A 13,376-nucleotide genomic window follows, 5' to 3' on the forward strand; every position below is an offset into this window, starting at 1 on the left:
AAGGAGCAATTATTATCTTCCAACGCAACAGATAAAACAGTGACAGGCCTAGCGTGTAAATTAAGTGGCTGATATTCATACCTCATATCAGTAAAAATATTAAGTGTCAAAGTTTACCCTAATAAAATGTACTGGTAATGCTGCCTAAAAAACAGAGATAAGAAAATACATAAACATACTAGGTTAAATTATTAAAAAAAAATGCCCTCCTTTATTACTTTGTTATTATTTAATTAGTTACTAATTTAGTCAAAACAAACTTTTATGTCTAGACATTGTTTACTTACATCTAGGAACAATAACGTTGGTTGTTTTTCTATCGAAACTCATTAGTGCCGACAAAAAAGTTGTAAATAATAATAAACTTCATTCCGAACTGTGACATTACAACTAAGTATGTGAAGGTAAAAAAACTTGTTCATGATGTAATGTCTTGAAATGTTCTCCGTACAGTCCAAGGGCCATCGACCCTAAATCTGCGTCATCGATGCTTGCATAATCGAATCTGTACCTCTAGTACGAAAAACTTTCGAGTTCGTTTCGTTTGCGTATTCAAAGTGCCATCGAAAAATTTTGTATGAAAAATTAAACAGCGCCCCCTATAGGTCATAAAAAGAAAAAAACACCTAACTTTCGATTTTCTTTCGTATCGAGTTCAAATACTAGGCGTGACGAAAGATGGATTTTGTATGAAATAACGTAGTACGAACCTAATTTTGACAATCAACGGTCGTTTCGTTGTCGTTGAAATCATCGAATGTTGTGTCACTGTCAATTTTGTTGTGAGAAGATTACGTTGATATAAATTTTACGTGTTTTTGAGGCTTAAATGTGGAGATTATGTGGTCGGCGAATTTATTTCCTTGTTTGGCATCATTTAGATTGTTTAGATGCTTTAAGTTAAGAGATTAGGAAGCATCCCAACAGTGAGTAAAAAAATATATTTTGTGGACATTTTTCCTAATGTTTGTTTATTTCATATCTAATAGGGCAACATAATAAGGAAAAACTTAAATCCTGATGTTGTGGTTGTTGCAGCGATACCGCCTCAAAGTCAATAAACCTGCATTTTAGTAGTTTTTTTTTATTTTATTTTTTTATGCATAACAAGGCAGGTAGGTATTTGACCACAATCGCACATGATGTTAAGAGGGATGCAGTCTAGGATGGTACATATCTGCCCTGTAAGATACCTACTTATGTGACAAATTGCCGGAAAGATAGTCTTATGGCAACAAAAAGAGTGTCCTTGGAACACAAGGCAAGTACATAATTTATTCATACATTCTGTCTACTCTACATACCACATGATTTCTTTGTCATTTGATAGATAATAATTATTACAGGTTATATTATGTGCTATGCATTAAGATGCATCCAGTTCATACCAAGGCACTGATGGTATGAAGAAGCATTTGGAATTACTTAACCAATGCTCTCAATACCCCCAACATATTCGGAGAAGTAGGTAGGTACTCATGCCTACATAAGATTTATCCATGAACTATTTTATACAAATGTCATATGCATTCAGTTCTTAAGATCATACAGAACAAAACACAACAGGGTGATTCCATACCTTTGCTCGTAAGTGTTTTAGCCAGAAAGTTTTAGATCTTAATAAACTTATTTACCTAAACTAATAACTATAAAATTAATGTTATAGTATTCTACTCATCAACATTTATTAATCATTACAGGTACCTACCCTACCCAAACCTTACAAAGATCCAGCTCCGGCACAGAATAAGTAATAGGACTAAGGTTCCTAGGCACACTTAAGAAATACCATCAACACTTGCGGGCAAATAGACATTAATGGGATTAAAACAAAATATATGTGTGACAATTTATTTAATAAATACTTATAAAACATTAAACAATATTTTGAATTTCAATTAAAACATAGGTACCTAACAGTTTTAATTTTCTATTAATAGGTATGATACATGATTGGTAATCAATCAAAATTGTTATTCAAATTGCTGAGAGTTTCAATGGCTGGCTGCTCATGGTTTCATATATTATCATCTGGCTACTCGGGTTTCCTCTGTAAAAGAAAAAGTAATGTTAACTAAATACTAATTTAACTTGCCATCCTAACAATCAATATGAAAGGGCATAACATTTCAGTTTGTCTAGAGAATGCATAGGTAAGTACCTACTTAAATAATAAAGATTCAATTATTGCAATCAACATACCTTTGACTATTCTTTTCCTGTCTTGTTAGGTCCAAAAAAGTGAGGCTAAGAACTGCAAACCGCTGCACTTTGCCTTTGGACTTCTACTCGCCAAAAGCGAGATCTCGATGCTCTTGCAGGATTTTTGTTAATTTCTAGCTGTTAAATCTTCTCCTCCATTCCATAAAATCTAAAACAAGATAGAATTACAATATACATATTTAACTACATGATTTAACTAAAAAATCTTTTCACTTGCTAATTTAATTTACTTACCGATGTCTCATCATGTTAACATCGTTAAATGGTCTTTATTTACTTTAAAACATAGCTTTATATTCAAATTATTTTATTACGACTTCTAATAACATTCTAAGAGGTTAGAAAATACGTCAAAACAAGAAAAATCCCTGTCTTTTCAATGTCAGACGTGTGTGAGCGTGTGGCTGAGTGTGATTTTACAGTAGAAAAATAGAAGATAGATTTGTCCACGAAATTAATTTATTACAACAGTAGGAATACACAATGGATAGCTCTTTTTATTTTCTATGACACAAGTGACAATCAACAGAACATTGTTTCTATAGCAACTTAAATTTATTCATAACGCCGCTTTGCTTGCCAGCTACATTAACAAGACGAAAGATGTTCCGAAATTTGTTTACCCAACAATATAAATATTGATTGGTAATAAATAATAATGGTTTTAAATACTTACATATTAAACAAACAATAACACAAAAACGTATAAACAATTAATGAGGCGTTATGAGCATTATTCATCTTTGTAACTTATTTTTTTAAATTTAATAACAACATCTTAAAATAACGCAGCATGTTTCGGACGGAACACACCATTCCATGTTTAATAAAAAAAAACTTGTAAAATACTCTATGACTCGTCGAAAGAAGCTTCTTGGCCTTGCGTGCCGACCAAAGACTACTATTATATACGTGCCGACGAAAGAAATTAGAAAGTTAAGCTAACAAGTACGATCCTTAATAAAACAAGAATGAACGTTTCGAGTTCGAACTCGAAACGTACAAAAATTCGTCCTCGTCTTGAACTCGAAAGTTTTTCGTACTAGAGGTACTGAAATACTTGGGACCGACGTGATCGAATTTTAAATCGATTATTTTCAACGGTGTATTCGCATAGTAATGTTTCCTTCCGATGTTAAAAAAATGCTTTCTAGACATTACTTATGTGTTCTGCTGATTATTTTTTTTATAGTTTTTTTATTCTACTTACCTTGCTTTTTTGTAACAAAAAAATAATTTATCCAATGTGTCGAAATCTACATTAATTTTATTTAAATTATACGACCCATTCTACATTTTCTTTACATGTAAGAAAAAGTTAAAAGTATAATTGGTTAACATTTAACCTACATCCGTTGAAACTTGTAAAAATGCTTCGTAGTAAAATAAGTGTATGTTTTATATCACCAGTGCCAGTTAATTGATCTAAAATAGATTGATTGAAGTTTGCACAACAATCGTTTACTTTAGAATTAACGCCGCTATCAGAGGATTTATGTCTTTAAAGTCTCGAAATAGATGCAACGGAGATTGTAGTAGCATAATTTGCCTATTATCTTTAATGTTTAGAGTGGTTATCAAGATCGTTTGCTGATCTTTCAGAATATGTAGATTATTTTTATAATTATGTAGAGTCAAGGCACATAGGTATTTTCAGGAAGATGTATTTCATTATGTATAATTATGTTGCAGCATTGACGATTAATTAATTGTTAACATGACAGGTACTTATAATTTTTTAATTAATACTGCAGTCTGGCCTGACCTTCATGTACAAGTCTACAATGTTTGTAGACCATGACAATGATGTTGACCATATACGAGATATTATGCTCAGAGTTGTAATATGAAAGGAAGTGTAAATAACCAACGATAAATTTGTTTCAGATGGCCGCCAAGTCGAACCAGGTGTCGCGCGTGATGCAAGAGCACCTAGACCTGAAACGCGGTGACGTGGTGTGCGTGTTCATGCCCAACTGTGCGGAGTATGTCTGGACTTGGCTGGGCATGGCCAAGGTGGGCGCCGTGTCCGCGCTCATCAACAGCAACCTCAGGCACAAGCCACTGCTGCATTGCATACAAGTCGCTAAAGCGAAGGCGATCATATTCTCAGACCAGCTGGCTAGTGGTGAGTTATCACATAATCATAGAAATATCGAAAGCCTAGGATGCGCGCCGCAATAAGCTTTTAACGCGCCATTTTATCGATATGCCCAATGCCTATACATTTTGTCGTCTAAAATCGTTAATCAGATTTTATCATGGCGTGCATGCTAGTCCGGCAGATCTAGCTAACAATGTGACTTGTTTATCTATGACTAACCTCGTAATCAATCTCTCTTCCAATGTGATGGCCACCCAAATCAGATTATTGACTCTTCAATTTCCCAACAGCCGTGGAAGAGGTCCGCGGGCAGCTGCCTTCTGACCTCAAATTGTTCCAACTATACGGGCAGTGCGCCCCTGGGGTGGTTGACCTGACCGCCGAGATGGAGAAGCACCCTCCTGAGTACCCCATCGTCACGGAGCAACTCCACTACAAAGATACGCTGTTGTATATTTACACTTCGGGCACCACGGGCATGCCTAAAGCTGCGGTACTGCCGAACTCCAAGTGAGTGACTGTTGAAACATGATAGATATAAACTCGTTATTAAGATATGTTTAACTCCTTATTTAGGAAAGTATTCTTAAGCTTCAACCACACCCATACCAGTTCACGCGACCTGTCATTGGCCTTTGATCGCGCGGTGATTGAAGCTTTAGAAAATTAATGGTCGGTTTCTGTTTAACTTATAGGGCGTCGTAAGAAATGTCAGATAACACTGAAACTTGTCATAAAACGTCACTCCGTTGCTAGAATAAACTCCTCAGCAAAATTAGGTGTCTGCGCCACCGATCCTCTAATTGGAGAGGGAACTGGAGAAGGATGTTCCTATTCTATCCCTTGTATCTACCGCTAAAAGACTATTAAATCATGTACAAGTTAGTACAAGCTGCAATGACTAAATCCTTTGTTCCAGGTACCTGCTAATCGTGTGCGCGACAGTCCACATGCTGGGTCTGAAATCTCGCGATCGTATCTACAACACGCTGCCGCTCTACCACACGGCTGGTGGTCTAGTGGGCACGGGCGCGGCGCTCATCGACGGCATACCAACCGTCGTGCGTCCGCGCTTCTCTGCCTCCAACTACTGGACAGACTGCATCAAGTACGAGTGCACGGTACGTGATACACTGGGGTTTTCATTAGAGGTCAAGCTAGAGTTGGGTATGTCGAAATGGGAACACGTCCCGTGAAATTAAGTTTCTGGACAATTTTCATTAGGATTTAAGACACTACAAAAATGTAATAGTTGTTAAAATAAATGTAATAATTTTAACATATTAGCCGCGTAGTTCCGATAGTAAAATAGGATCACTCTCCTCCCGTAGATGTCGTCAGACAACTACTTAAGGGAAAAATATGTCAATTTAATATCGAGCTTCCCCAACCCGTCTGGTCAGCATGCAAAGAGTTGCCCAAATCCTCCATTTACCTCTGATAAATATGAGAGTGCACACTGCACATGTAGTGGAGACTAAATGGCCTGACAAAAACGATGATATCCAGCAGTTGTCTTCTAGAGGCTGATGATAATGACGATGGCAAACCCTTGCTATTGTTCTCCCTAATGAAGACGATAAAATGATGATATTAAACCTGTTTGTTCCCCAGGTGGCTCAGTACATCGGCGAGATGTGCCGCTACCTGCTGGCGCAACCGGCGCGCGACACGGACGCACAGCACCGCGTGCGCATCATGGTCGGCAACGGCATGCGTCCCGCCATCTGGCAGCAGATCGTTGACAGGTAACACCTTCATTCTTTCGATCGATCATGGGAAAAGCTGATCCCATGATCGATCGATCATGTGATCACGGGTGCGCTAACAGGACACTACACTACAAACCACATGCTCAAATGGGCCTAACTACGGATGACAGCTGTCGAGCATGTGGAGAACATGCGGAGTCCATGAAACACCTACTGTGCGAATGCGACGCGCTAGCTAGAACTACAATGGGTCTCCTGGGGTCGGCTTATCCGACACCAGAAGAATATAGGTCCTTCTCACCCAAGCACTTGATTCACTATATGGATAGGATCTTTGCGGATGAGGGGGGATAGAGGTATAGGGAAGCACAAAAGATCCCAATGGGTCGACGTGCTCTGCGCCCCTAAATAAGATAAGATAAGATTCATTCTTTCATTCATTTGGCGGAAAAAAGTGTCTGGAAGCGCTTGCTAGCGCTGAGAAACGAAACTGTTGTCGGTGAGGACACGTTTGCTAACTTCAATAGTGACGTGTTTCATTCATTTTTAGCAGTGACAGCGCTTACCGCTTAGCGATCGTCATTTTGCTTACAACGCTTTTAAGCACTTTATTTCAAACGCACCCATTCAATCTGAATTTTCGATCTCACTGCATAACGCTGGCATATCAGTTCTCACTGGTTAGATCCACCCTAGACCAGCAGGTGTTTAGTCTGTCTTTGTTGGTAAATATAATAATAAAACATTGTTTATTCTAGGTTCAAAGTACCGCAGATAAACGAAATCTACGGAGCGACGGAGGGCAACGCCAATATAAGTGAGTAAATAACTTGAGTACATTTAGGACAGTATAGTCATCACAATAACACGACAATAACATTTATCATTTTCTCTCCCGATAATTCGTGGACTTTGTCTAACGTTGTTTACGTTTACTTTAAAATGAAACTTTAACCTTGTTTTTTTACAACGGACATCTTTCAGATAGTAAGGCAACGACCTCATTTGTTTTTGCATTTTTCATATAAGTAGGTATACGACGCATTAACAATTTTATGATAATTTATCTAATTGCGCAGCTTTTGGAACAAAAATAGCAATTACGTATAATATGATAAATAGTCTGGTCCTGTTATGATTACCTAAATACAAATATTTAATACATAAGCTTCATTAAATTTAAATATTTAAAGGATATTTAATAAATTATTCAAACTGAACGTTCAAGACATAAAATTATCCTCTACTAATCTATGCCCTTGACACTGATTTATAAGAGACACAATGGTAAATAAATACACTTAAGTACAACTTACATTATTATTGCAATATTTTGACTGCAACATCCGAAAGATTTACCCCGATGCATTTAACTTTTTTATAGCAAAGCGAATAAGTAAGTTTGAAATAAATAAAAAAAATGGTTATCAAACAGGGCATTTAAAAAGGAAATTTCAAACAGGGCATCTAAAAATTTCATTGCAAACAGGCCCCTTATTGATACGGTTCTACACCAAGTCAATCGTTTGTGTCAATAAGCATGGTAGTTTGGAGTCCTCGATACTCAATAATTTACCACTAGCTAGCTTATTCACGTTATGCCTTACAATTTACAGTTTCACAATATGGAGTCAGTTGCGTGTGTTGACGAACCACTTTCTACACAGTTGTTGTTGGACCGGGTAGAAACCAGTTTGTCAACATAGGCCCTTAGGACACATCAACTTTAAAAGCTAATACTATACTAAGTCGCCTTTTTTGTGTTTGTATAAATAAAGATTTTAAATACCTTTTTTTTAAAGCAAATTAAATATATAAATATCCTTCTTGGACATTTTACAGTGCGCCTCTAGTCCCAAACTAAGAAAAGCGTGTACTATGGGTACTAGACAACGGATATAAACATACTTAAATACTTTTTTGTAAATACATAAATTATATTATACATAGTAACACCCAGACCCGTCACAGAAATTAAAATTCATCATTTCAATTTCTGCCCGGCCGCGAATCGAACCCGGGACCTCTCGGCATAGCAGTCCGTTCTGAACCACTACACCAAACGGCCGACAAATTAAATACCTAAAGGCGGGTCCAGACATGTATCATTTACCCGATCCGATCACCGTATCCGTATCGTCGACGCGAATCATGATCGCATATGTGGACGGGTAAACGGGTACCTACTCATTACCCGATACGGTGATCGGATCGGGCAAATGATGTCTGGGCCCGCCTTAATATGCCTTTATCATGTACCAGTAAACGTGGACAACACGCTGGGCGCGGTGGGCTTCCTGCCGAAGCTGGTGCCGACGTGCCTGCACCCCATCGCGTTGGTGAAGGCAGATGAACACGGCGGCCTGCTGCGCGGGCCTGACGGGCTCTGCATCCGATGCCTGCCCAGTGAGTACCGTCCAGTTTTCAGCAGTCTAAAAGGTTCTCTCCATACAGCACAGGCTTGTTGAAGTGCATGCCCTGTGAGTAGTCTATGTCCTGTTTCTAGCAATCTGTAAGGTTTCACCATACTTACGGTATGGTATAACCCATTGGGTGTAATATGTTTACAATGTGTTTGTAATGTGTTACTTATGTAGTAACACAAACAAAAAGAAAAACTTTATTGACACAAATAACAATAACCGTGTCATTTGACACGGCTATTTAACCGCTCACTTACCTCATACACGCATAAGCGAGTCAGGTCTTCCACTTGTACCCATTGCAGGTATTGCACATCTTTTAAGGAGTTCCTTCGAAACTACCTTTAGTTATTAAACTTTTCCATAATGTTATTCTCTACACAGTAACTGTGGCCGTTAATAATATTTTTTTTTTAAATTTCAGATGAGCCGGGGATGTTCATCGGTCTCATTGCGCAAGGCAACGCCTCCAGGGAGTACCACGGATACGTCGACAAGGTAACTCTCAATAAACCACGACAGCAAAATTGCTGTTACGCATATTTTTAGCAATAGGTATTATTGTTAATCCTGAGTTACTTATGGCTGCCACGACACAAGCTCAGCTTAGTGCAGCAGCTGCTAGAAAAGCAGGACTGTATAGCCTTTATGGCAAATAAATACTTTTTACTTTTTTTTATTATGCGTGACAATTTCGTATAACTTTTTTTGAAATAACTAGAGTCCTACTTATCACATTATGTAAGTTACACAGCATATTCAATTTTCAACTAAACATTCCAGACCGACAGCAACAAGAAGCTAGTCCGCGACGTGTTCCAAAAAGGCGACGCCGCGTTCGTGAGCGGCGACATCTTGGTAGCCGATGAGTTAGGCTACCTGTTCTTCCGCGACCGCACGGGCGATACCTACCGCTGGAAGGGAGAAAACGTCGCCACGGCAGAAGTTGAAGACGCTATGGACCCCGTCTTGGGGCAGAAGGCTTGCGTCGTCTATGGCGTATCTGTAAGTTCTTTATTTATATCCAAGAAAAAAAGGGCGACATCTTAGTAGTCGACAAGCTGGGCTACCTGTTCTTCCGCGACCGCACGGGCGACACCTACCGCTGGAAGGGGGAAAACGTCGCCACGGCAGAAGTGGAAGACGCTATGGACCCTGTTCTGGGGCAGAAGGCGTGCGTCGTCTATGGCGTGTCTGTAAGTATTGCTTCTTTATTACTTGTAAGTGAGAATGTCGCTACAATAGAAGTGCGATACTTCCGCGACCGCACTGGCGACACCTACCGCTGGAAGGGGGAAAACGTATCCACGGCTGAAGTGGAAGACGCTATGGACCCTGTTCTGGGGCAGAAGGCGTGCGTCGTCTATGGGGTTTCTGTAAGTATTGCCTCTTTATTACTTGTGAGACCATCGCCATGATAGAAGGGCGACATCTTGGTAGCCGACGAGCTGGGCTACCTGTTCTTCCGCGACCGCACGGGCGACACCTACCGCTGGAAGGGGGAAAACGTCGCTACAGCTGAAGTGGAAGACGCCATGGACCCTGTTCTGGGGCAGAAGGCGTGCGTCGTCTATGGGGTATCTGTGAGTATTGCTTCTTTATTACTTAAAGTAAGAACGTCGCTACAATAGAAGTGCGATACTTCCGCGACCGCACGGGCGACACCTACCGCTGGAAGGGGGAAAACGTCGCCACGGCTGAAGTGGAAGACGCTATGGACCCTGTTCTGGGGCAGAAGGCTTGCGTCGTCTATGGGGTATCTGTGAGTATTGCTTCTTTATTACTTAAAGTAAGAACGTCGCTACAATAGAAGTGCGATACTTCCGCGACCGCACGGGCGACACCTACCGCTGGAAGGGGGAAAACGTCGCCACGGCTGAAGTGGAAGACGCTATGGACCCTGTTCTGGGGCAGAAGGCTTGCGTCGTCTATGGGGTATCTGTGAGTATTGCTTCTTTATTACTTATAGTAAGAACGTCGCTACAATAGAAGTGCGATACTTCCGCGACCGCACGGGCGACACCTACCGCTGGAAGGGGGAAAACGTCGCCACGGCTGAAGTGGAAGACGCTATGGACCCTGTTCTGGGGCAGAAGGCGTGCGTCGTCTATGGCGTGTCTGTGAGTATACTTCTTTATTTCAAAATATTGGTCAATATGTCTTAATTTACAATATTTTGCTTAAGAAACGCTATTCAAATATCTCACTCAGAATTGACATGTGACAAGATGACGCGACGGTTTATAAGCCGAAACTACGTTTAATGGCAAATAGCATACCTACCTATTACCTAACTTAAAATCTGAATATTGATTCTCACTGGTGCAACATATTATACATATTATGTAAATCGTAGCCGTCATTTGATTTGATTCATATATCATGTAATAAAACACATTTTACCTCACCTTCCAGATCCCTCAAACAGAAGGCCGCGCTGGCATGGCGGCCATCGCAGATGCGTCTCGCTCGCTCTCACTGCAACAGCTGGCCCGTGATCTCGACGACTCGCTGCCTTCATACGCTCGTCCGCTATTCCTGAGGCTCGTCAAAGACATTGAGATCACCAGTAAGTCTAAAAATAGCTCTTATTACAATCGGATAAGATGTCTCTGTTTATCTGTCGCTTCAGAGGCTGGTGCGTGACTAGGACGACTCAGTTTTTACTCGAACACTCTTCTTTCGACCATCATGTTACAAACAATGCGGCGACAACTATCTGTCTGACTTGGTCTTTATTTTAGCTTCTCAAGGCTAATGGCAAAGGCTTCTCTTCCATGACTAAGGCTGACAACAATCGAACGTAATTTCCGTAGCGTATTAAACGATCAAGTTCCAACACATTTTGCGTCGTTGTGAAGTTCATACAGAACTTTTGTGTAGGCTAAAAAAAAACGCGTCATAATTACGTTTGTTTGGCCTCAGCCTGAGATGATTTGTGCTAGTAATTTACTGTCAATCATAACTCTAAGCTGGTAATCTGTGTCTAATACATACTTCTTCCACCTTTCCAGGCACATTCAAGCTCAAGAAGCTGCACTACCAGAAGGAAGGCTTTGACCCCGACGTCATCAAGGACCCGCTGTTCTTCCGCTCCGGAAACGACTTCGTGCCCGTGACGTCACAGCTGTTCGCCGACATCTGCGCCGGCCGCGTCAAGCTATAAGCGACTACCAACCCTAACCGCTGGACATAAGCACCACTATACCTATGCCAGCACGGTGGCAGTGGCTTACCAATGCGAATGGAAAGGTAATGTCGTCCAGCGTAAACAGTTTTCAATTATATAGCTATAAAAATAAAGTTGGAAATTGATTGCGCTGGATGACACCTTCAGTTGGTCAATTAGCGTAGCCGATTTTCAACTTTTTTTACTTGACATTAGATGCTACTTTTTTTACTTGACATTGGAAAGCCACTCCTCACCACTCGGCTAGGCCCGCAGGTCTGTTCTCGCTCAGGCAAGATGGCGCCACGATCAGTTTGACAGCTGTCACGCCCGATGCACGATTGTAACTGCCTGCCATAGCTCTACAGCTGCATTATCCACCTGTCCAGAAGCGACTAAACTTCGTTAATTCTTCTAGTGATACAACACATCATCGCAAACGCTTTAACTATAATTTTGTTATTCAGCTATTTACATAGCTTATTCTCTCATTCCCCATATAAATTTAAGTGAGAGAGATGCCTGTTTCCCGTCATTATGTACGCTAATTCACCAATTACTATTTAATGACTAGGGTTTATGAAATGTCAGGTCAGGTGAAGCCACAAAGGAGATCTGTGGACAGTGTGGTCGTAGACCGGTGAACTGATTGCAATACACGGTACGTATTGTACATCACGAGCCCTGGCGAGTGCATATTAATTAATAATATAATTATAATAGTCATTTATCTTATAATGGGTGTTTCGAAACCGAAATCGAGGGATTCACATATTAGATAATGGTTCAAAATGATCGAGTTGTGATATAATGTACAAAGTTACCAAAAGTTAAGTGATTCGCAAGTTGCGAACGAAACGTGATAACAATTATTACGTAACAGTAACAATTTCTGTACGAATTCCTTATATCAATTTTATTTATTGAACACCAATAATAATTTTACCAAATATTTTTTTACTTTACCAAAAGACTAATAAATTACACTTAAAATGTGCTGGTTTGAATTTAAAAGTCAATCGAGTAATGTTTTGTGTGGTTTATGTTAGTAAATAAGTGCAAGTGGGGATAGTGAACGGATTTTTAGGAAAGAACAAATTGTTAAAACCTATTATATTTATCTGATGTTTTAACCCTTGAGGATAAACCAGGTTGATTTTTTATTGATTTTCGACCGTACACAGTAAGGTTTTGATAATGGTGGCCACTATATTGCCACTGCCTTAACGGGTTAGTAAAATGTTTCCAAAATAACGACCATAATTTGTATGCTGTGACATAATATAGAAATGATAACCGTATAATGTGTAGATAAAATTATTGTAGATAGAACATTCCACCATCTAGTCTAATAAGATGTTTTGTTTTGACTTACGCACTTTACTAGATGAAATTTTGAGTTCCTAATTGAATTATATTGCAGGACAACGTCAAGTTTCGGGCACTTAGTAATTAGGGATCCTCATAGCAGTTATTTGTACTGGTTTAGAATTTAATGTAATTTATTCGCATTTTATCGCAATAATTGAGATATTACAGTAAACAAGTATGGATTTTCCATTAGAGTTGTGCCTTGTGACGATGGCCGTTGCACTGTAGTGTGAGTACTTAGTACGCCGTTCAAAACTGCTCCTGAAATTGTAAGTTGTAAATAAATACATAAATATATACACAGATTTTTATTGTTTCCAAATTCCCTTCTCTTTCCTAGGTATATCCTATTGCAAGCCTAGGTGGACACAACA

The 13,376-nt window shown here is 39.6% G+C and overlaps 1 protein-coding gene and 1 long non-coding RNA gene across 3 annotated transcripts in view; one reads left to right on the forward strand and one right to left on the reverse strand.

Annotated features, from left to right (window-relative positions):
* Positions 1–13,301, forward strand: part of LOC135087859 (long-chain fatty acid transport protein 4-like) — a 29,928-nt gene extending 16,627 nt beyond the window's left edge. For both annotated transcript variants that reach the window (XM_063982690.1, XM_063982691.1), the window contains exons 3-12: positions 4,111–4,351; positions 4,618–4,837; positions 5,247–5,448; positions 5,942–6,075; positions 6,798–6,856; positions 8,302–8,445; positions 8,887–8,960; positions 9,246–9,467; positions 10,878–11,031; positions 11,477–13,301. In XM_063982690.1, the coding sequence (XP_063838760.1) occupies positions 4,111–4,351; positions 4,618–4,837; positions 5,247–5,448; positions 5,942–6,075; positions 6,798–6,856; positions 8,302–8,445; positions 8,887–8,960; positions 9,246–9,467; positions 10,878–11,031; positions 11,477–11,628 (1,602 nt within the window). In that variant the 3' untranslated portion in view covers positions 11,629–13,301. The remainder of the gene's footprint in view (positions 1–4,110; positions 4,352–4,617; positions 4,838–5,246; positions 5,449–5,941; positions 6,076–6,797; positions 6,857–8,301; positions 8,446–8,886; positions 8,961–9,245; positions 9,468–10,877; positions 11,032–11,476) is intronic.
* Positions 1,475–3,039, reverse strand: LOC135088310 (uncharacterized). The gene is made up of 3 exons (XR_010261004.1): positions 2,458–3,039; positions 2,203–2,371; positions 1,475–2,050 (listed from the first exon to the last, which is right to left on the reverse strand). It is a non-coding gene; the product is annotated as an uncharacterized LOC135088310 (long non-coding RNA).
* Positions 13,302–13,376: the final 75 nt, after the last annotated feature.

This window comes from Ostrinia nubilalis, chromosome 3 (genome assembly GCF_963855985.1).
Source record: "Ostrinia nubilalis chromosome 3, ilOstNubi1.1, whole genome shotgun sequence".
NCBI classification, from domain to species: domain Eukaryota; kingdom Metazoa; phylum Arthropoda; class Insecta; order Lepidoptera; family Crambidae; genus Ostrinia; species Ostrinia nubilalis.